This window comes from Protopterus annectens, chromosome 3.part1 (assembly GCF_019279795.1).
Source record: "Protopterus annectens isolate FY-2018-M chromosome 3.part1, PAN1.0, whole genome shotgun sequence".
NCBI lineage: Eukaryota > Metazoa > Chordata > Ceratodontiformes > Protopteridae > Protopterus > Protopterus annectens.
Window position 1 is genome coordinate 65,693,156 of NC_056732.1, and position 24,295 is coordinate 65,717,450.

The 24,295-nt window shown below is 41.8% G+C and overlaps 1 protein-coding gene across 1 annotated transcript in view; it reads left to right on the forward strand.

Moving 5' to 3' along the window:
- TBC1D31 (TBC1 domain family member 31) overlaps positions 1-24,295 on the forward strand; it is a 1,335,355-nt gene that overhangs the window by 562,189 nt on the left and 748,871 nt on the right. The window contains exon 12 of the mRNA XM_044066576.1: positions 2,835-2,968. Within this exon, the coding sequence (XP_043922511.1) occupies positions 2,835-2,968 (134 nt within the window). The remainder of the gene's footprint in view (positions 1-2,834; positions 2,969-24,295) is intronic.

Here is a 24,295-nt window from a genome sequence, read left to right on the forward strand (position 1 = left end):
GAGTTCAAAAATATGTTAGAAATAAAAGAAAATGTGATGTGGTTAAGATGTAGCAAGAATTATTTAGAGAGGCTGACAAAGGTTAAAGTATTACAGAATAAGGGAAACCTCACCGAACAAGAAGAGGTGCAACTGCAGAGTGCTAAAGAGAAAGTAAGGGAGTTTATGGATAATATGTATGAGTTTAGAAAGATTGCTGTTAAAAATATTAATGAAATGTTATCATTATTCTTGATAATAACTCCAGAGCACAAAAACATTTAGCACAGTGACTTAGGCAACATAAAGTGATTGCCAAACTTAGGGAGCCTATAACAAGAAAAATAACTGGAGACCCTGTAGAGGTATTATAAATATATGAACATTTGTATAAAACAAAGGAGTGGAGAAACTGAGAAAAAAACACAAATGGAAATATTTATGGAGCACTTAAATATGCCAAGGTAAGTGGTAGACGAGGTTCAACAATTAACCTTTACGATGGGAGGATGAGATACGAGATAAAAATGATGATTTATAGCCAATCTGCAGGAACGCTTCCAGGTATAGATGGTATTACAGTGGAAGTTTGGTTGCTAGTTGGGAAGAAATTGGTAACGATCTGGAAAGTTTTGTTTTACAGTGTGTTAAAAGGAGGGGAATCACCAACATCCTGGAAAAATGCTGTGGTGTCTGTAATACCTAAATAAGGAAAAGACCAATCAGATCTAGCTTTGAGGTTATCTGTTTTGAGGTTGTAGTTCAAAAGTGACACAAGTGATCCTGATAGGTTATGTTTCAAGCTATTCAGGAGGCATCCTGGGATATTGTTGGGACCCATTAATACTGTATTTTTGGTCTTAGAGAGCACTACCAGGACCTGCTGCTTGTTAATAGTTTTGGTGGGAGGTTATGGTAGTACATAATTCATTGGTGGTGGGGGGGGGGGGGTGAAGTTTCAACCAAATTTGTCAGACAGCAAATTCACTACATCAGTCTTCTCAATGAAGGTGACATCAGTGACCACCAGTTCGGCACACTAGTGTATGCTGCCTTTGAGGTTTCAGACGTAGCTTTAGAAGGCTTTGCGGTTTTCCTTAGCCTGTGAGGTTATCTTGACCTTGTAATTGGCCTTGGACTTAATTAGTCCTCTTAATTTCCTATTTAGTTTAATTAGAGAGTTCCTGTCATTATGGGAGGTGCTGTAACTGATTTTAGCCATTATGTTTTCCTTTTGTTATATACCCTGTTAAGAGTAAGATTCCACCAGAGTGTTTTGTTTTTAGAGTTTGTTTTGGGCTTACTTCTAGTAGGTACAGCAGCCTCTATACAGCCATTTACATGGTTGTACAGTGCCTCTGTGAACATTTCCACATTGGTTGCTGTGAACTTGGGATTAGTATGGGCATTGAATTTTGACCAACTATGGCTTACCAGGATGTGGTTTACTTTAGAATAGTTCCTGTTACATGTTTTTATGGGGTTACTGAATTGATTTTTATTTTGAAGGAGACAGCTTTGTGGTCTGACTTCACCAGTGAGGACATGACACTGGTGGGTGGGCACTGCTCTCCCATATTAGTGAGTACCATGTCCAGTATGTTTGAGCCTCTGTTGGCTGTGAGCACTATCTGGTAAAGAGCATTTTATCTGCCAGTAGGTATCTGTAGTTTATGTTTTTTTAATTTTGGTTTGTTGTAACCTAATTGTTAGTGAATGTTTTGTTGTATGTTCAGTGTACATATATACTTCAAACCTTGATTGTTTCAGGTGCATGCTGGAATACTGTGCCTAGTCTGTGTCATGTAACATGGAGGGCACAAGGTCATGGTAATATAGTTATAGTGTGGAGAACTACTTTTTCATAAGAACATACTAGGGAAACAACCATGGGGGGGGACCATAAGATACCTGGCCATATGCATCTATATGTAAACAAATGTAAAAATTCTTGCCACCATTTTCAAGCACTTAATAGTGCTTATCTCCCAAATTGAGCAGGGCTGTACATGTCAAACCCTGGTGTAAATTTGTGTCTCCACATCCAGTCATCAAGACTAGCCTTAAAGGTAGTCAAACTAGTACTTTGTTTGACCTGTAGTGGTACCGTATTCCATGAGTTAGGAACCTATCCATCTAGCAGGTCTTGTTTATTTGTTGGTGTAAATTTAGGTCCTTGGTGTGGGTATTTGTAGAGCCACTGATTTTGTGAAGAAATAAGTCAGATAAGACTGGGACCTTCATGATTCTAAAAGTGAGACACGGGTCATCTTTCAGCAGTAGTAGGTTACTGAGTATTAGAGAGTCGCGCTGATCTGTCCGGGGTACTTTGTTTCCACTTTAAAAAGTTTGACTGCAGGAAACCTATTTCCTTAGGAGGGTAGTAGTTTGAAAGAGTTGAGGAGTGACAAACAATGTAGTGAACAGGCAATTATATTCTTACTAGGTAAGGAACTGGACAAGCTTGATGAAATATGTGGTCCTTTTGTGCTGTCAAAAAAATGGTATGTTTCTCATGTTCACCATTCAGTACTTTAAATCATCATAATATGAAGTATTTTCATTGTAACCTGCAGTTCCATATACTGTCAAACACTTTTTCTTCATTTTTAATATTATGCTCATTTGTTACTTTACCATTGTATTCAGTATAATGAAAGTTTTAATTGTATATAATTATTTATACATTTATTTGTGGTAAGTACAGTGTCAGTCTTGGAAGCTATGTAGGTAGGTTCTGCATTTGACTTTAAATAGACTTTCATTGTAGTAGTCTGCTGAAACTACAACGCAAAGTTAATTTTTTGATTTACATTCTAAACAGGCACACTATTTCTTATCTGTTTTTTCTCTAGTAAATTGGTGCCAGCACTGGTTTGAATACTTCCCCAATCCTCCAATCAATGTGCTTAGTATGATTGAGAATCTCTTAGCCCATCATGATAAAGAGGTGCTCCAGCATTTTGTGAAATTTGATATAACCACACAGGTAACCAGCTTTGTGAGCAAAAGCTTTTGTAACATTTTTGTTATATTGCAGAGTCAGATGTACCCCCTTCCAATTGCTTTCCAAAAATGCTTCACTGTCACTAGTTCTGATCCGTTCTTGAATTACTTACTTCTACTTTTCCTCCTTCTTTCACTGGAGTATCCGTTACTCTGTGTTATCTTCTCTTTCTCATTTGAATCCTTTACTAAATGTGTGGCTGTGGTTTAGGTTATCTCTTAGCAATACTGATGTATTGTCTTGTTATTGTGCATGTAGGATGTGTACTTCACTAGTATGATTCCTGCTTTCTTGGCTCTTAACTTGAATATACTGCTATATGTTTACTTGTAAGGAAAACTGCCATTTATGTAAATATTTAATATTTTTAAAAAGTAATGTTTCAAAACATGAATCTGTTAACTTTATATTTTAATATTTTGCTGTCTAGTGATAAAAACACTGCATATCATATGTTAAACATCATAGTAATGCATACAGTGTTGTACATTTGTATAAAGCACTCAGTGATATATATTACAGGGCACTCATTTTCTTTCTTTTCTCATGAATTAATTGCCAAACATGAACCCCCATCCCAGAAACGGAAGCAGAGCAGGATCGAACTTCAGATCTGTAGGAATGGTAGCAAAACATTGAAACTGACATCCTGATCACTTATGTTTTGAAGATAATTTGAAATTATAATTGAAATAGTTGGTCAAAATAATAAATTGTGATTGATAAAAAAGCAGTTCAGTGCAGAAGAGAGTGGATTGTCCAGATGTCACGTAGAAATCTTGAGGACACATGGAAGGTATATCTGCTTTCTACATCTCCTGCTTCTAAGCAGGGAATTACTTTAAAAAGCAGCATACTGAGCAGAATGTTAATGTATATTGAGATGTGCATGTGATTTTATAAAAATAGGTAGGCCCAAGGCAGCAAGCAATCAAAGGGTCCAAACTATGTCAAGAATCTAAATGGCAATGCTCAGATCTGCTCTGAGCTAAAACAGAATGGCAATAAATATACTGATCCAAAGGATATTGCCAATATCCTGGCAGATCGATTCAGTGTCAACTTCACCCCCCTCTCACCCCCTAAATGGCCCATCTCAATACCAGAAGATTGCCAAATTCCAGTAATAATGGCCACACAGGTACAAAACGCACTCTCTAAAGCCAAGAATACAGCATCCATGGGACCAGATGACATCCCGGGCTGTGTACTACATGAACTACAATATGAACTGGCACCTCACCTAAGTGTCATGTTTAATCATAGCCTCACCTCAGGTTTCGTGCCCACTGAGTGGCGCAGAGCTACAGTTATCCCAATCCACAAGGGGATCCACCTTGGATCCCGGAAACTACCGTCCCATCAGTCTGACAAGCCTTATCTGCAAGGCCATGGAGCGTATTATCATGGAACTTATAAACAAAGACATTGGCAACCTTCAAACACTGGACCCCACCCAGTTTGGGTTTGTGAAGGTCCGATCTTGTCTCCTGAACCTGATTGACTTCTTTGAATCAGTCTCCAGAGCCATGGACAAGGGTAAGGTGGTCCACACAGCCTATCTAGACCTTGCCAAGGCCTTTGACACCATCCCCCACTCTGGAATCATAGATAAACTTACTAAGTTGGGTATTAATCCCTATGTCACCCAATGGGTTGCTAAATGGCTTACTGATAGAAGCCACACTGTAAAAGTAGCCGACTCCAAATCCAGCTCCAGACAAGTGACAAGTGGAGTACCTCAGGGTTCAGTCCTGGGGCCGCTCTTGTTTGGCATCTACTTCTCTGAAGTACAGGTCAACACTAAGGGACTCTGGCTAACAAAGTTTGCAGATGACTGCAAACTGGGACCCATTATTGAATCCCCAAATGATGTGGATACTCTACAAAAGGGCCTTACAGAAACAGATGCTTGGTGCCAGAGCCATGGGCTCAAGCTCAATGCCAAGAAATGTATTGTTATCCCCTTTGGGAAAAACATGTATCCATGAATTACCATATAGGTGGCAGTACACTAAACACAGAAAGTGTGATAAGAGACTTAGGGACACAGGTGGACAGTGGTCTCACCTTCGATAACCACATTGCCACAACAGTCAGGAAATCCTTCTATGTGGCACACCTCATCACAAAGGGCTTTTCATCCAGAAAAAAGGAGGCCATTGTCCCACTGTACTCATCCCTCATTAGACCCATTATAGAATACAACGCCCCATTTGGTATGTACCTCTCAAGACATCTGCAACAACTGGAAAGGCCTCAGAAATACCTCACTAAAAGAATCACAGGCCTAAAGCAGATGCCCTACGCTGACTGCCTTAAAACTCCAGCTATACTCTGTCGCATATCGTCTACTCAGAGGCGATCTCTGCTTAACATACAAGGCCATGTCAAACCCAGAGCTGTTGGACATGCTACACTTAAAGAAATCCCAATCCCTCAGAGCTACACGCTCCAGGGATCTAAACCTTGTCATCACAATAAACAAAACATGCTGGAGGGATAGGTTCCTGACCCAGAGACTCCCCAGACTCTGGAATAGATTGCCCATACATGTCAAGCAGAGTGCCTCTTTGGACCTCTTCAAGAGGAACCTTGACGTTTGGATGGGAGAAAGGAAATTCACCCCAGGGATCACGTCAGTCGCCCTGCTAGACAGGGGTCCAGGAAAGTAAATAATGTGGGAATAAATAGCCAGGGAATTGTTATGGCTAGGCTTGTATAGGCCCTAGGGCTGATAGCCTAGTACCAACCTATGAACCTATGTAGCTCTCAGTGAAGTGGCTGCTTAGTGAGATGGCCCAATGTAGTAGTGATGATTTATAAAGCTCTCTGAAAGGGTGCTTCCAATTTAATGAAGAGTTTTAGGACTTGGAAGTGAGAGTGAACTTCCAGTAAAATGATGCTGACAGATTTATTTATTTAGTTTGTTTACCAGGAAAGTCTGACTTGGAATGAAGCCAATTTTCAGCGGAGGCCCTGGGAAAAATGCTCCAGACACATGTTTTTGTAATATAGGAGGAAATCAGAGTACCCGGAGGAAACCCACATGAGTGCATGGGGGACATGCAGACTCTGCACAGAAAGCACCCCAGCCGAGAGTCAAACCAGCGAACCTCTTGCTGTGCAACACAACTGCTGCACCACTCTGCCATCAGATTTGCAGATAATTTATGGTAGTGGCAAAACAAAGTAAAGTAGTCAGAGTTGATTGCAGGGAATGTCAAGAAAAAGTAATCTCCTGCTGTTCAGAATTGTGTGTGTGTGTGTGTGTGTGTGTATGTGTGTGTGTGTGTGTGTGTGTGTGTGTGTGTGTACCCTTTATTGTCTCACTGATACGTTCTTGGAAAGGATGTTGGCCTTTTGCCCTAAGCTCTACCTTGCTTCATAGAATGGACATTTCATTCTTGTAAGACCAGGCTGGTAGGCCTGGACCTCACAAGACCTCTAGCAGGCAAATTGCAGAGTAATTTGGATAAGCAAGGGACTCCATCTAAAGTTCAGAGGTTAAGTAGGGAAAATTCATAGGATCATAGGAGGTTACTAGGCTAATGGCCCTGGGGCCCTTACAAGTTTAGCCAAGAGTTTATCCCCAAAAAAGAAACCTTAGTCAGCACCTGTTGTCCCAGTCAGTGGGGGACACAGGTGGAACCCCTGGGACAAATTTGTGGTTTCCAATCCACTCATCAAGGTTGCGCTTGAAGAGGGTCAATGACATACTTTGTTTGACGTGTATGGGGAGTCTATTCCAGCGACAGGGTAGCCTCCGGGAGACAAATCTGTCTCTACAGCAGGTTTTGTTACTGTCGCATATTAGATTTAGGCCTTTTGATCGGGTAATGCATGAGGAGTTAGATTGTCTTGTATGTGAGACACAAATCACCTCTGAGCAGTCTGTAGGATACAGAGTAGTGATAGTGATTTGAGCCTGTCACATAGTACATGTGTTGTAGGCCATGGATTCTCTTTGTGAGGTATTTCCTGTGGCCTTTCCAGCTGGTGCAGGTGTTTGGAGAGGTATATATCAAATGGGGCATTGTACTCGATTATTGGCCTAATGAGAGAGGAGTGCAGAGCGGTAATAACCTCCTTTTTTCTGGATGCAGTCCCTTTACTTGTGAGATGAACAAAGTAAAAGGCTTTTCTGATGACTGCCACTACATGATGGTTGAACTGCAGCAAAAGGAGCTTTCAGGATTGTGACAGACTGTACTTGGGTTCTGGTTAACAGCAGTGTATTTGAACAGTGTGTTGAAGCTGCTTTATTACTGCACAATGAATATGAGTGACCTAATGGACTAATGTACTGTGCTGTAGTTGACAGGGTGTTGGGTTCAGTGTTGCAGTGCACATTCTTAGGAAAATAAGGTTGAAGGTTGATCTTTACAGGCTTAATTGAAGGCCTTTGACCATCTCAGAGAATGTTGGCTTTCCCAGGAGGTGTGGATGTACTGGGGCCATCAGGCCAAGGTTATCACTCAGCATATTTCTACAGTTCTTTGACTTTCTCTGAAGTGATAGCCCACTCCTTTGAAACCGCTTAACGATCCACAAGGTGTTGTGACTTTGGATTTGATTATGTTGCACTAGGGAGTGCGCTGTGCAAAGCCTTGAGGTGGGGTGTAAGGGGCTTCCTACTCACAGAACTAGACTCTGTATTTTTGCCTCATTTCTTTTGGTATTTTACATGAAATGGGTCACCACTGAACTAGAACTCAAAAAATGTCATATCTTGGGTGATGATATAGAGGCATTTTTCACTCTGGCTGATAAATTGCCATACAACATTACCAATAATGAATGAGATTTGTTTGGTTATGGACTGTGCAAGACTAGACGAAATCTACAGACTGAGCGGAAGACTGAGTGGTTCTGTTTACCTACTTGGGACAGTGATGGGGTATGCATTTGCACCATCATTCTTTTGCTGATTTGCTAATGAAGTATCAGAAACAACAATCAATGAAAGAACAAGTTCCCTTGCAGTGAGGCACTGATAGAGTCCTAGGTTGAGAGGTAATCCCTCCTGTGCCCCATCATTTCTTGAGGGTTGTTGAGCTGTGGCAAGCCATTCACTGGGATGAATGATTCAGTGTTTTAATGTGAATACTGTGCAGTAGCTTATGTATATAACTGTTTATATCCTGTTTATGGTATAACAGCCAGCTATCTTCCAAAGCTTCAGGGCTACTTCCACATACCCAAACCATTATTCAGCTCGAGGTGAGCAGACTAAAAATCACATTTGAGTGCAAAGTCCTTCAGAGCTTTTCTGCCACTGAATAGAGCAGTCTTATGTGGGCTTTCAAGGATCAACAGTCTGCTAATGCTTTTGCATTGCTGGGCAGAGAAGTTCCCTTCAAGGAAATAACCTTCCACCTTATTTTTTTATGACAGAATTTGTACTTTTTCTGTAAAATATTAATTTTAAAGCTGAGAAAAAAAGTGTTTTTAATGACTGTCATTTCACTTTTAATTTGTTTTAAAGGGGAACCTCACTTTTACTTGTGTAGTAAAAGGTGTTAAACGTTATTTTAAGCTACTGTGTCTTCTGGGAAATTTTATTTATTTGATTTTTTTTTGGTGCTGGGATAAGTGTTTAAAGTAAATGTAATTTTAACTGTAATTCCAGGTTTGTTGTGTACTTGGCCAGGTGCCAATTCTGCCCTGCGTTTTACATTGGTAAAATGGAGCGTAGACTTCGTGAAAGAATATATGAATACCAATACACAATTAACAAGGGCAGACTTCAAAATGCCCTGGCCAAGCACACTTCTATGAATAATGAACACAAATTTAGGTTTTTGGCCATTGACCATGTTATACAGGATCTTAGGGGGTGATCCTACACCTTTACAATTAGAAGAACTTGAACTATTCTGGCAGGTCAGGCTAAACGCCTATAACTTTCCGGGTTTGAATGAAACCTGTTCCATTTCTAGTATTTTAAAATTAAGAAGTTTACAGCGATGAAGTGTATCAACTGTGCAGTTGTACCTTTAATATGAGATTCATTATAATAGTTAGTTTTAAATAGTGTTTTGTACACGATTAGTTTTTATCTTAAATGCTGAGAAATTTTAGTAAAGTATGGATGTTTATATGATTGATTGGAGTGCAAATCTACCATATAATAGTGTGGTCTCTTTAAGAAGTGAAGATGAATGTAACAAAGTATTGTAATTGGTTACTTAGGACCACCTGGTAGTATAAAATGTGAATTTTAATGTTATAATTTATTTCTGATGAAGTTTGCCAGTTGGGCAAACGAAAAGCACTTTAAACTTCTTGAACCAATAAATTTGGGTATACTTTGATAGTAAGCCGTGTCAGCGTATACATTTTTTTGGTTCATAAGTGTTTAAAATGCTTTTTACTAGGGGAAAATTTTACTTTTTTCACAAAGTACCCACTTTACTAGGTAAACATTTGAAATGTCAGTGTAGAGGCTGAATACCAAAGATCAGACTTATGTATACCAAGTTTGAGATGCCATTTCTTGGAATATTCCCTTCTCTCCAAGTTATGGAAATCTCAGAGTTGGTGTGTATAAGCTCAGGGGGTATGGGTCGCAGGTAAGTGTAATTGCAAAAAGGTGTTTTCAGGAGAAGAACGATTTTTGAGATTCAATTGTCTCTGTTTTTTTTTCCCCCGACTTTTCTGTAGTCAGCATTTTGAGTGCCAAAATTTCAATAGAGAGCTATTTTAATGACTGTGCTGCTAGGCTTCCCTGTAAATCGGACACCTTTTTCATCTTAACCATGGGACAACCTGACAGTTCCTTGGTTATTCCTTCTTCCAGCCACAAAAAATAAGTATGTTGTTAGTCAGCTTTTGCCATCACAGCAGGCTGAAGGTTGACTCTGCTGTGGCTAAACTGGTTCCATGGACCACTCAATTTTTCCTTGGGTGCCACTGGTGTAATTCCCATAGCCACCATGGACCAGAGGTTTCAATATGTCCTCTTTGGCTGTTGGAGTGCCCTTAGCAGACAAGAGGTTATCCCTCTTGTTGGTCCTATGAGAAGGGGCAGAGAAAGCCATTCTGGCTTGCAAGAAAGTTTTGCCTCTCTGTAGGGAAGTTTTTGCTGGTAAAACTAGTCCTATTCTTCAGAATTTCTTATATAAAAAAGTAACATGTATCGAATGCTATCCATGCCATTATTCATCTTGGATAGGTCTTGGATCCAACCTCAGATCAGAGCCGGCAATTGAAGGACACATCCAGAGCTCAAGCTCTTCCCCTTCCCATGATCCCCTGCTGACCTGTAACTGTCAGATCTCATTTGACACGGAAATGCTAGGATGTGATATCCTGTAGCTCAAGCGACTGTCAGGTAAGTGTTTATAAGTTTTTCTTTTTATCCTGTAGTCTTAATATGTTCTTTTCCCCCTGTTATCTGTTAGAGTAGTTTAGTTAGGTTTCCTCCCTTCCCTGTAGGAGTTTTTTGTTCCACGGGGTCCTGCCTTTTTTCCAAGGTCCTTACAGTAGCTTTTGGGTTAAGAGTAAACCTTAACTGTTCTTTCCTTAACTAACTTTCCTTCGATTAAGGTAGTTTATATTTCTTGGGCTTCTTCACCTGACGTTTCTTCCCGTAGTGTGTGCTGGTGTTCTTGTGTGTGTGTGTGTGTGTGTGTGTGTGTGTGTGTGTGTGTGTGTGTGTGTGTGTGTATGCGTGTGTGTGCGCGCATGCGTGTGTGTGATTGTCAGATTGACTGGTAAAGATGTCTGAAAAGCCTACTGGCTTTAAGAGATGCTCCTCATGCAGTTGGAACATGCCCCATTCCAACTCGCAAAAGGGGAGTATGCCTGTTGTTTAGGAGAGAGTCACTTGGAGGTTGAATGCAACATTTGTGCCGCATTCAACTCCAGGGCTCTCATGGATCACAGGAACAAGCTGCTTCTGAAGGGGCTAGCGAAAGGGGATCCTTTAGCTTCCAGCTTCTTCTCCAAGACATCTGTTGATCCAAAAAGGAAGACTTCATCCTTTTCCTCCAAAGATTCTCCATCAGAAAAGCCAAGGCTATCGGATCGCAGATCCCCAGATCCGAGCCCAGCCTCTTTGGCTTCAGATATGGGCTGCTCCACTCTGAGAGTCTTGGATCATCCTGTCTGATCCAAGGCCTCGAAGGACCTCAGATATGACTCTGTGCCAACTGTCTTCGGATCTGACCCGTCTGTCGGATCCATCTTCAGTGCCGACTAAAGCATCGTATCCATCCAGGACTTCGGATCTGATGATTTTGTCGGATCTGATAGTCATTGACAGTTCTCCCCCTCAGGGTCTAGGAGCTCAGATCTGAGATATAAGAGTCGATCATCTCCCCTCTGAGTATAAGCTCAGAGCATTAATAAGTTTTCCGGCAAGGTAGAGACATTCTTCTGCATCTTCCAGAAGTTTGCTTCCCACAAATATGGATAGGATGATGAGGAGTTTCCTCAAGGCCCAAATCCAGTTGGGCTTGTTACCATCCCCAGTTCAGTTGCCTAGGGGTCCTTCTCCATCCATGTTTGAATTGCCAGGATCAGAGCTTTCCCTGTGAGAGGCCAGCGGTGTCAGGTATCCATCCCTTCCTGACATCATTAGGGTCCCTGGCAGGCTCTGTTCCGCCACCCTTGGAACTTACTGCACCTTGGCCCCATGAGGTCTGTGCTGGTTCCTGTAGGGTGGGGTTGGGCGCAGAGTTTTTGAACCATTCCTTCCCCTTGGGGGCCTCCACACTGGACAGCTCGGAGCCGATATCATCTGGAGATGTTGTTGCTGCTTCTGGGTCCTTCCTTCCTTCCCGGGCAGCTGCTGCCATGGGAGAATAGAAGGAGGCCTCGTCCAATCTGTCAGCCTTCTGGGTAGTAGAGTGGACTTTCTCCGGCTGGCCAGTTACCTCTCTTTCATCTTTAGGTCCTCCCTAGCCCCTCTCGACTTTGGGCAGCAAGGCCTTATTATCCTACCAGGGTCAGCCCTCCTGTGAGCGCTTACAGAGTGGGGTCCCTGACTCCTCCAAGTCCTCCCCAGAGCCCACCATGGAGGACCCTCCTCAGATGTTGATGAGCAAGAGGGAGGCATTTGGATGTCCCTAGAGAGTCTCTCACCGAGGATATGGATCTTGAGGAGGGAGACAGGTCCTCCAGACTTCCATCAGAGGAAGTATCCTTTGAGGACATCCTCGAAATTATCAAATAAAGAGGTGGTTGGTCTTCTCCCACCTTTTCTTCAGAGGAATCCATGTTCCTGAATGCCTACAGGATGGGCCCATCTTCTGCCTGGGTGCCCCCCCCCCACCACCAACAAGCTTGTAGAACGCATTGCCAACAGGATGTGGAAGGAACTAGACAAAGTGGAGCCTGTCCCCAAAACGGCTGAAAAATTTCTTAGTTCCCCCCAAGGATAAGACCTTTTGGAGTAATGGATTTATGACATTGTGGTGGCCACAGCTACTGAGTAGGAGCTGGCCAAGCTGACCTCTGCAGTCCATCCCCCGAACAGGTAGTCTTAGGCGATTGGTCACTTTGGAAAGTGCATATTTGCCTCAGCTACATTCGGACTGAGAGCAACCAACTACATGGCACACTTTACCTGGCTTCAAAGGGATTTGGTGTCGGAATTCACCACTTCCCTTTCAGAGTTGCTGCCTCTGGAGAGTCTCAAACTGGTCTCCTCCGAAGCTATCCACTCTAACTTCTCTTTCTAATGCTTTGTTGAGGTTGATCTCCAGTGCAGCAGAGGTCACTTCTCGAGTGGCGGGCACAGGCATTGACATTAGATGGCATGCTTGGCTTCACCCTTAAGGTTTGCATAACCCTTTAAGGCATCTTACACTAATGCCCCCTTTAAAAGGTCGACCTTGTTTGGTCCCTCTGTCAAAGAGACATTGACCTGTAGTGAGCAGGAGGGGAAGACTCTGTCCGAGGTGGGGATTGAGTTCTCTACTCCCTAATGATACTTTTCCAAGAATCAGAGGGGTAGTAAGAAACTTTGGTTATACTGGGCTCAGTCCTTCTGGGACGCTCCACAGTAATCCTCTTCTACCAGCCGGAGAAGGGAATTCAATGTCAGAAGTACCCCCCAGAGGCAGAGTGGGTCCACAGAACCAGGGCTCCCAGGAAACCTTTTTCAGAGAAGCCCACTCAGCACTCTTGAAGCGCTGCCTGGCCCTCCTGCCCTGGAGGCAGTCAGGGGATGACTCTCCATTCACCCTCTATCCTGAGGAAGTATCATCTCAGATCAGTGGGTGTTAAAGATTATTTCCAGGGGTTACTTCATTCCCTTTCTTCAGTCCCCTCCAACTCCAGTTTAAAAATCTCTCACAGACATTCCACTCCACCAAAGGGAATTGGCCCATCTAGAGGTCCAATCCAAGACATTCTTCTAAAACTTACTCTTGCTTCTTTTGGTGTCGATAAAGACCGGGGACCTGTGTCCCATTTTGGACCTCAGTGAACTGAACCTGTTGGTCAAGAAGTCCAAGTTCCAGATGATCACTGTAAAGTCCATTCTGCTTCTACTGTGTAAGGAAGACTGGATGTGCTCAGTGGATCTTAAGGACACATACTATCGTATCAAAATTGACAGGTATTCCAGGAGGTACCTGTGCTTTTGGTTAGGGGCCAGGCATGATCAGTTCAGAGCCTTTTCTTTGGACTTATCACAGCCCCCCAGGTGTTTACCAAGTGTATGGCAGTGATGGCAGCTCATCTCCAGCTGCAAGGATTCCAGGTCTTACTGTACCTGGATGATTGGCTCCTCATGGCCCCCACGAGGCATCAGCTTTCAGTGGCCACCAAATATACCCTCAATCTCTTTTCAAGATCTTGGCATCACAGTAAATCTGTCCATGTCCACTATTTCTCCATGTCAGAACCTAGAGTTCATCGGGGTTCTTCTGGACATGGTGTCAGAGACTGCAGCACTTCCACTTCACAGAGTGCAAATCATTTGGGACCAAGTCCATCAGTTGATGACCCTCGATCGTCCCACAGCTCACTTAATATTGCAGGCGCTAGGCTCAATGGTGGCTGCCATCCAGTTACTGCTTCTTGACAGATATCCTGCAGTGGACCCTCGCAGTTCAGTGGTCTGCTCTGGTTCACCGTATATCCATGACCATCAGGATTTCTCAGGTGTGCAGAAACCAGCTTCTGTCTCATCTGAGATATCGTCCCTGGATATTGGATCCTACACTGGACCTTATTTCCCACCCGTGGGGGCTTCCTCTTCCCGACCTCCAGTCTCTTTGTCTAACCACATGGTTCCTCCAATTCCACTGATCCTTTCGCAGTCCAGCCTTCCCTCTCCAGTGAAGAATATTATCTTAGCCTCTCAGAAACCGTCTACCAAGAAGGTATATTGTAGTAAATAGAAAATATTTTCGATTTGGGCCAGACAAAGAAATCTATAGATTCACACCACGAGGCAGAAACCACAGTTTGCAACAGAGTGAAAAATATACATGGTTTGAAGATCAATGAGAAATTATATTTTGCAAAAGAGAACTTTGATTGCAATTCATGTGGGGTTATCTATATTATTGGATGTGACTGCACCAATACTTGTTGGTATATAGGACAGACAACTAGAAAAGTTAAAAGTTCGTATTTTGGTACATTTGGAATACATCAGGAGAAATAATGTAGATAGTCCAGTGGCAGCTCACTTTATATCCAAACATAATGGATTAGTTGGGGGGGGGGGTAATTTTTAGTGTTTTGTCATGACCTAGTATTACTAAAGGAAACTTTAAAAGGGAATTGAACAGACTTGAGTGTAGAATGATTCTAAATTAACATACATTATATCCTAGGGATATGAATTTGGATACTAACATTATTTTATAATAATAAACACAGCAAGTTTATATATAGTAATTAATACAACATAATATTTGCATGTAGTAATTTTGTATATAACATCTGATAGGACTTTGATAAAGTTTGTGCTTTTAGTATTGTATATATTTTCACACACACACACACACATATATATATATATATATATATATATATATATATATATATATATATATATATATATATATACATTATAAATGATGGAATAATATGTTTTTAAGATAGTATTCCTGTTGAAGTATGATTGATGTCTTTGAGATTGTATATATAGATGTGTATTTATGTATTATATTTTTTTACTATATGTAATACAAGTTCCCTTAAAGTAATGAAATAGGTACTGAAAATTAACATGCATATATATTTATGTAATTTTAATGCAGCAGCACTTTAAAGTTTATTTAGAGGGTTTGCACATGGTTAATTGTTTTGATTGATGCAATTAATCAATTATTGTGGCATTTGGTTTGTATATAAGGAGGCTTTTTTTTTTACTGTGAATTTTTCATTGAAGGCGAAAGGCCGAGGTACCAGAAGGTGAATAAAAGAAAAATGGTGATTTATACCTCCTGATGTCTATGTGGTTTCTGCCTCGTGGTGTGAATTTGCTGTGTTTCTTGAATTTTGGTTTTGAACTGGTGAATTTGGGTGTATATTTAAAGAAATCTATAGACCCTTTTGCAGCCACTATTCCTGACATTTTTGGCTTCTCTTTTTCAAGCAGGGGCTAGTTTCTCCACGATTAAACTCCATTTGGTGGCCATTTCTAATTGAATGAATGTCCCAGCTTTTCTTACAGACTTTGCAAAACCGTTCTCAAAGGGATCTTTCTCCTTAGACCTCCTATCAAAGATCCCTCCCTACCATGGGATTTAACTCTGGTGTTGCAGTCTTTGACACAAAAGCCATGTGAGCCTGCGGCATCTTGTGATCTTAAGTTTCTGTCTTAGAAGACGGCCTTCTTGGTGACTATTACTTCTGTCAAGAGAGTTTCTGAATTGCAGGCTCTCAGCATTAAGCCCCTTTTTATGGTCTTCCACAAGGACAGGGTGCCTGTCAGGACTAACCTTTCGTTTGTTCCGAAAGTAGCTTCGGAAGCTAATCTCAACCAATCTGTCCAGCCACAGTTTTCTTCCCTAATTATTCTAATAAGGGGGAATATATGTTACATTGTTTGGATGTCCATAGACGGCTATACTTTTATCTTAAGAGGACAGAAGTATTTTGGAAGTCGGATCAGCTCTTTGTAGCCTTCTGTCAGGCCAGAAAAGGTCTAGCAGTTACCAAGGTATCGATTTCACAGTGGATTGCCAGCTATATTTCCTAAATTTATGATAGCAGGCCCATAAAACTTTCCAGACCAGTTAAAGCTCACTCTACTAGATATGTGGCTACGTCTTCCACCACCTTGGCTAAGCTTTCATTGGATGAGATTTCTGCTGCTTCTACTTAGTGTGATCTCAACACCTTTGTTTCACAATTTGGTGTCTAGGAACAGGGCTTCCTTGGGTTCCTCTGTGCTCTGGCTTATCCTTCCCTGAGGCCTCCCAGGGATCGTAATAGCCAGGGACTGTGACCCATCCATGATGAATAATGACGTGGATCGCATCAGATAAAGAGTTATGTACTTACCATAACTTGGAATCTGTGCTATCCAGTGTTGTTGTTCATCACATTCCTGCCCTCCTTCCCCCTTCCTTTTGGAGATCTGGTAGATGTGGAGGGATGTTTCCTCTTCAGGAGTTTTTGGGTATTATGGGCAGTCTATGCTGCCTTTTTCTCTTTCCAGCAAAATCAGTCTGAGGGTTGCAGGTCAGCAGGGGATTATAGGAAGGGGAGGTGCTTGAACTCGGGATCTGTCCTTCAGTTGCTGACTCGGATCCAAGGTTGGCTCCAAGATCCTTCTGTGATGAATAATGACACTGGATACCACAGATTCCAAGTTATGTTAAGGACATAACTCTTTATTCTCCTGTTTCAGTTATCCTGGACTGGAATAATTTAAGAAACTGATCTGCTAAATGATTGTGAGGGATAGATTGTTTTTTTGTCTCTTCAGATTTCTGTCTCAGATTCTGAGAAGAGTTTGGCTTCAGCCTGTCCCTTTGAACAATCGTATTTCTTTGTAACTGTTTCCAAAATGAAACAGATGTTTCAGTGGGAAGATTTCTCATTACTTCTTTTGCACTTTCTTACTTTTTATAAAGTTTCCTTTCCTCTCACCCTTGCCCCTTCAGTTTTGTTGTTTCAGGGTCAAACCACTTGTTTTCACTTAATTACATCTACTATGCAATGTGAAGTATTGGGATGGATCCATTACTTCATCTATTACATTACTCTTCCAACTCCTCACCTGAATGCTAGACGCGAGTCTCCACCATTCCAACTTGAATTACCTTGACCTGAGGCTTTAAACATATCATTACCCAACATAATGAGCTTCAGTTGCACATTTTTTTCCCAAACATCTGTATTAAATGTTCACATATGACAAAGGCAGTCTTAGATTTATATAAATGAAAAACATACAAAATGATACCACTTTAGTTGCTAACAGTTTACATCACAGACACCATTGAAACGACTGTAATTGCAAACATTATACATCACTTATAAACCATCCAGTCATTGTCAGTTAAGCATTATATGGCTCATTCAAATCCTGCCTCTTAAAATTGTTCCTGCTCTGCATATATATTGTTCCTACAATTCCCATTTTTCCTGTGTAGTTTGCTCCTTCGCTTTTCTAAAGATCCCAGTTCCAGTTGTTTTATTTCTGTTACTATATTTACTACTTCTAGTAAAGTTGGCTTAGACTTTGATTTCCATTTTCTACTAATTGCTTTTTTGGCAGCTACCACAATTAGACTGAGCAAAGCTTTGCTATCTGTAGGAAATTCCGATTCTGTAGCCTGACTCAAAAAAAATCATCTCTCCAGTCAGTCCAATCTGCTCACCCAGCATCTCCAACAGAGCGGTCTGCAGTGAAGCCCTAAACTCTGCCATCTCATTACACTCCCAAAAAAATATGTTCCCAGCTACATCTTTCCTGCCCATCACACCTCCAACATTTGCTATCCACCTGAGGAAAAATTCTTTGGAGTCTACTTGGGGTATAAAAATACCTATGCAAACACTTCCATGCAAAGATCCTAAATCTTTAGACTTTGTTGCATATTTGGGATATAAACATATATCCTCCATTGTCTCTTTGTGAATTGCTTATCCAGTCTCTCTTCCCAATCCTTTCTAAGCTCCTCTGATTGATTCTTATAATTATCATGCAATATTTTATATGCCCTACTAGTTATTCCTTTTTTAACGACAGCTTCTGTTCTAGATTCTATTAAAAATTCTACCACTGCTAGTCTTTCATTTAGGAGCTCCCTATTTCTTTCTCTGCCTATACTCTGATATCAATCCTGAATAGGGAAGGCAGTTTCTAACCTGCAGAACAAATCCATTCTTGGCTTCTTCCCATTCTGTTACCTTTCCCTTTCTAATTATTTGCTCCCAATACCTTGGTTCCTTTGCCAGTTTTCTCCAATAAATTCCAGCCCCCTCTTGCCTATTATCTGTATCCCTGACCACAGTCATCCCTATCGGCAAAATCTCTTTTCTTCATTCTTGTGCTGGCTTGTTTCTTAGGGAATACTCCCTGCTATTTTATGAATATAATACTCTGTATGATGTTGGTTTTTCTTAGGAGTCTGCATCCAAAATACCAGTCTCTCCTTATTTCTTGAGCTTCCTCCCTGGTCAGTATCATTCCTTTCCACTTTGAATTATAGTTTTCTGCTTGTGTTATGTATAAGAGCCTTAATTATCTTTCTCTAAAATACCCCCTCAAATTAGGTAATCTTAGTCTGCCTTATTATTGGTAGAATCAGCTTATCCTGCTTGACCTTTGCTTTCTTCCATTCCCAGATAAAAATTTTCAACTCTTTTTTTTAATTGCTATCCACAACTTCCCCTTTGGTTGATAAAAGTATGCTTGACCTGTGAAGACTAAAGGGAACTAAAACATTTGAATGGCTTGTATCTTGGTATCCATTTTCATATAACAATACTTTCAGTTTCTCAATTTTTGTATTATCTTCTGTTTAGTCTCTTCCCACATATCCTTAGCTGCCACCACAAGTCATTTGTAATCCACACTCCTAAATACTTCATGTTATCATGTCCCTGTAACTATGGATATTGTTGGCCCAATTTATGTTTGGGTACATAATTTTACCACTGTTTCCTTTGTTTTAGCTTCATTAATTATGTATCCCAACAAGACCTGAAACTGTCTTAAAATGTTCCACTGTAATGTCCCTTTCTGATTTTGTAAAGTATAACATAATATCATCTGCAAGTAGAGCCAGCTTTTCCTGACTACCATACTAATTATATCCTTGAATTTCTGGGTCCTTTATTTTCTTTGCCAGTGGTTCTAAATATAAGACAAACAACAAATTGGAAAGTGGACAACCCTGCCTGGTTTCTCTACTCTAGCAGAAATTATCGGAGAGGACCCCACCTACTTTAATTCGCGCCTCTGATCCGTCATATATTCTTCTAATCAGTCTTCTAATTGTATCAGGGAAAGCAAATGCTTCCATTGCCCTGCTCATGAAGTCCCAGTGTACTCTGTCAAATGCTTTCTCTGTGTTTGCCATTTTTTAGCCATTCTAGACATAAGCACTTTATAATCATGGTTAGTATTGAAATGGGCCTGTATGAAGCTGGATATGATGGATCTTTACCCTCTTTAGGTATTAGCATTACCACTGCCTTCTTCCAGGATGTTGGTACTTTTCCTCCTGTTAAAATACTGTTAAACAAAACCTTTCAGATTTTTATCAGTTTTTTCCATCCTAACTTCCAAACTTCCACAGGTATACCACCTATTCCTAGGGACTTTCCTGTAGATTGGTTATACATAGCCATTTTTATTTCATCCCTTCCTATCTTAACTGTTAGTAATTGAGCCTTCTCCTCCTCCTTCTTTTGGCTTTTCCCAGTTAGGTTTCACCACAGCAAATTACCTGTCCGCTCATGATTGGCAGTGGATTTTTACAGTGTTGAGTTGCCAGCCTGGCACCCAACCTTCCACAGAAGGCACACGCACGCACTCATGTCTAGGGCCAATTTAGTGTGTGTGATTTAAGTTTCCCTATGTGGTCTGTCCTCCAATTCTTTTATTTTTTTAAACATCTCTTCCTAAGCAATCCCATATTCAGCCAGCCTTTTCTTCATTTCAACCTCTGATTTTTGCAGCTTTATTATCTCGGATGAATATCTGTTTAAAGCTTTTTCCATTTGTTCCAGCTGTTTGTTATATATGTCGATGTACTCTATCAGTATTTTGATTATTTTAACCAGGTATATATACAGTTGTCTTATATCATCCTGTAGGTATTGGAAGTCACGCCTGAAGGTTGCATTACTTTTTGATGAACAGCTGCGGAACTCTCCCTAGTTGGTGTTTTTTCCTCACTTTTTGTAGCTGATTTTTTTTCAGGTCTTCTGTATTTCTTTATTCCTGGCATCCAGGCAGGGTACTTACCAGCCAGTTACTGAAATTCACCCATAAACAGAAGTCTGCTTCCCTTCTTTGCTGAGTTTGTTTCCACACTGGGAGAGCTAGAAACTAGCTGTTACTCAGTGTGCAGCCATCTTGGAACTCCCCCACCAGTTTTCCTTCTTAAACCAATCGCCTCTTCCCACTTTAGTTTGCACTTGCTTGTCTGTAGGATTTGCTATCTGATTGCAGTTTGTCTCCTCCCCTTAGGCATTCAGCAAAGGAGTTGCTATAGAAGCCTCATTAGATTAACTTCTGTAAGCAGAGTGAGAGAAAGGAATGATTTCAAAAAGGGAATCCCTTCTCTTTTCATTTCTTTAACTAATACCGAGTAAAATCGATCATTATTCGCTATAGATGCTTTCCTGTTTTCATATCTTAATTATGTGAGCATATCACGCCTCCTTCTCTCTAGCTAGTTATCATGGAAGTATGAGCTACTTTTGTTAGCCAATCTTGCCACGCCCTTTTTCCATGTGCCTAATCACTTGGCCATTTATTGAAGAGGGTAAAGGGAGAACCAAGACAATCAAAATTGTACAAAAGTTTTTTAACATCAAGACATGAGAGATTTACAGTTTTTTGTGTGCCGTTCTGTTTCACTCAGTTATAACAATTGCTGTTCTCACATAGCCATCATCTCGACATTCTCTTAGGTTCATAGGGGTGTACTAGGCTAATGGCCCTGGAGCCTTTACAAGCCTAGCCCATAGGATTACCCTGGCATCGTGCCACCCGACCTTAGTTCTTAGTGCCTAGAGAGTAAAGCCACTGGAGTGATCCCTGGGGTGAATTTGCTATTCCCCATCCACTCATCAAGATTTCTCTTGAAGAGGGCCAGTGAGATGATGTGTTAGACTTGTATGGGAAGTCCATTCCATAGCATGGGCTGTCTCTGGGTTATGAACCTGTCCCTCCAGCATGTTCTGTTGATTATGGTAATGAGGTTGAGGTCTCTGGAGTGTGTGGTGCAGAGGGATTGGGATTTCTTTAGATGTAGCATTTATAACAGAGCTGGGTCAGACATGGCTTTGTAAGTCAAGCAGGCAATATGAGACCGAGGATAGTTGGAGTTTGTTGAGTCTGTCCATATAGGACAAATGTTTAAGGCCTAGGATCCTCTTTGTGACGTACTTTTGTGGACTCTCCAGTTCTTGGCAGGTGTTTAGTGAGGTACATGTCAAATGGGGCATTGTTCTCAATGATTGGTCTAATGAGGGAAGAGTAGAGGGAGACAATGACCTCTTTCTTCTTGGATGCAAAACCCTTAGTAATGAGATGTGCCACATAGAAGGACTTTCTGACCACAGTGGCAATGTAGTGGTCAAAAGAGAGGTTGCTGTCAACCTGTGTTCCCAGATCTCTTGTAATGCCTTTTGTGTTCAGTGGATTACCATTGATGTGGTAATTCATGGGAACTGGGTTTTTCCCAAAGGGGATGAAGACACATTTTTTGGCATTGAGCTTAAGGCTATGGTTCTGACACCAGTCGTCGGTCTCAGTGAGGCCTTTCTGTAGGATGTCAACATCACTTGGGGAGTTAATAAAGAGTGGCGTACAGCAACAGTGGTCCCTCTCCACATAGGAGCAAGGAAAAGGTCACAGTAAGCTGCCTGTCGGGTGCTAGAATCCGCCACATAACGCAAGCACTCGGGTCTCTCAACAGCAGGTACAAGTACGACTGTCATTGTCCACGCTGGTGTGAACGACCTGAGACGTACCTCCTTGGACTACATGAAAAGAGACATAGAGGAGCTCTCTGATTATGTAGCCCAGGCAGGTATGACCCTGACCTTGAGCAGTATCCTACCTTCACCAAGAATGATGCCACAATACAGAGACAAGATGATCAGCTTTAATAATTGGCTTAAACTCTGGTGTCATTCAAAGGGGATCCAATGTCTGTCTGCCTGGGATGACATGCTGGACAAGCCACGCTGCTTCACAAGGGACGGCTTGCACCTGTCACCCTGGGCTTCGGATATTGGCAAAGGCTCTTGCCACCCCCATAGTGCCTTTTTTAGGCAAGGCTCAAATTCTAAACCTACCACCCTAGAACACAAAAAAGGAAAAAAACTAAGGGTAATGCTTCTCAATGCCAGAAGTCTCAACCTCAAGATGCACGCACTCGAGGCCCTTCTCAGTATGGAGAACATCGATGTCTGTGCTGTGACTGAAACCTGGTTCAAGGCTCCTGAGAGCACCCCGACACTATCAGGTTTTACCTCATATCATGCGTTCTGGCCCCAAAATCCGGACAACACCAAGAAAGGAGGGGGGGTGTCTATATTCATCAAGGACACCCACACCTCAAGGTCGGTGGCAACGCATGATGCATCGGAGACCATCCAGGTGCAATTAACCATAGGCAAGACTGCTCTGCAATTTGTAGCATGTTACAGGCCACCCTCTCAATCTCAGGAACCTCACATAGCTTTCATGAAAACACTGGAGGGGATAAATGTATCTCCAAACATCATCATACTAGGTGATTTCAACTACCCGAATACAGACTGGGATCACTACTCAAGCCCCAACACTCTAGCCCAAAGGTTCCTAGAGTTCATAAATTCAAATGCCATGGAACAACTAGTCACCATCCCCACAAGAGGAGATAACATACTAGATCTCATCATCACGAACATGGGGTCGCAATGTTCAACACCGGAAGTATACCCCTCACTGGTGAGATCAGACCATAAACTAATCTCACTGGAAGTCCACATCCCGCCCCCACCTGAGATAAAAAAGACCACAGTGAAGAACTTCTCAAAAGCCGACTTCACACTTCTAAAGACTAGTGTGGTCTCTTTTAAGGCCCCCGAGCCTGTGGAAACCATTACTCAAGCCGCTGAATCACTTACAAATGCCTTCTACCAGCACCTACAAGACTGCACGGATCAGGCAATCCCAAACAAAACAAAGACTCTTTGTACCAAAGGCAAGCGTCCAGTCTGGTGGACCCCAGCCATAAACAAGCTCTACAACAAAAGGAGGAAGCTACTACAAGATAGAGCAAAATCCTTAAAAGGGAAAACACCCTTGATCATTATAAGTAAAAAACTAAGATCTCTCATAAAATCATCCAAGGCAAATTTTGAGAGAAAAGTCGCTAAGGACTCAAAGGACAATCATAAGGCCTTCTTTAGCTATGTTAGAAACCTGGGAGGAAACTCCCAGATATGCTCAGAATTAGTTCAAAATTATGTAAAAATTACTGAACCTACTGGCATTGCCAACATACTGGCTGACAGGTTCAGTGCAAACTTCTCCCCCCTCCCCCCCAAAAGGTGAGATATCTATACCAGAGAATTATAGCCCCCCAAACATCTCTAACGCTCAGGTGAGAACTGCTCTCTCCAAGGCAAAAAACACAGCATCCACGGGACCAGATGGTGTCCCCGGATGTGTGCTCCACGAACTCAATGAGGAATTAAACCCGCAGTTAGGGCAGCTGTTTAATCTTAGCCTCACCTCAGGATACGTGCCTAAGGAGTGGCGTACGGCAACTGTGGTCCCACTTCATAAAGGCGGTGCCTCCACCGACCCGGGAAATTACCGTCCCATCAGCTTGACAAGCTTGATCTGCAAAGCTATGGAGAGGATCATAATGGAACTCATAAATAAAGACATAGGAGACTTGCAGACTTTGGATCCGACCCAGTTTGGCTTTGTCAAAGGCAGATCATGCCTTTTAAACTTGGTTGACTTTTTCGAAACAGTCACCAAGGCCATTGATGAGGGAAAGGCAGTCCACACAGCCTACCTCGACCTGGCAAAGGCCTTCGACACAATACCCCACTCAGGTATCATTGAAAAACTCATCAGCTTAAATGTAAACCCATACGTCACAAGATGGGTTGCAAACTGGCTAAGTGACAGAACCCACAGGGTCA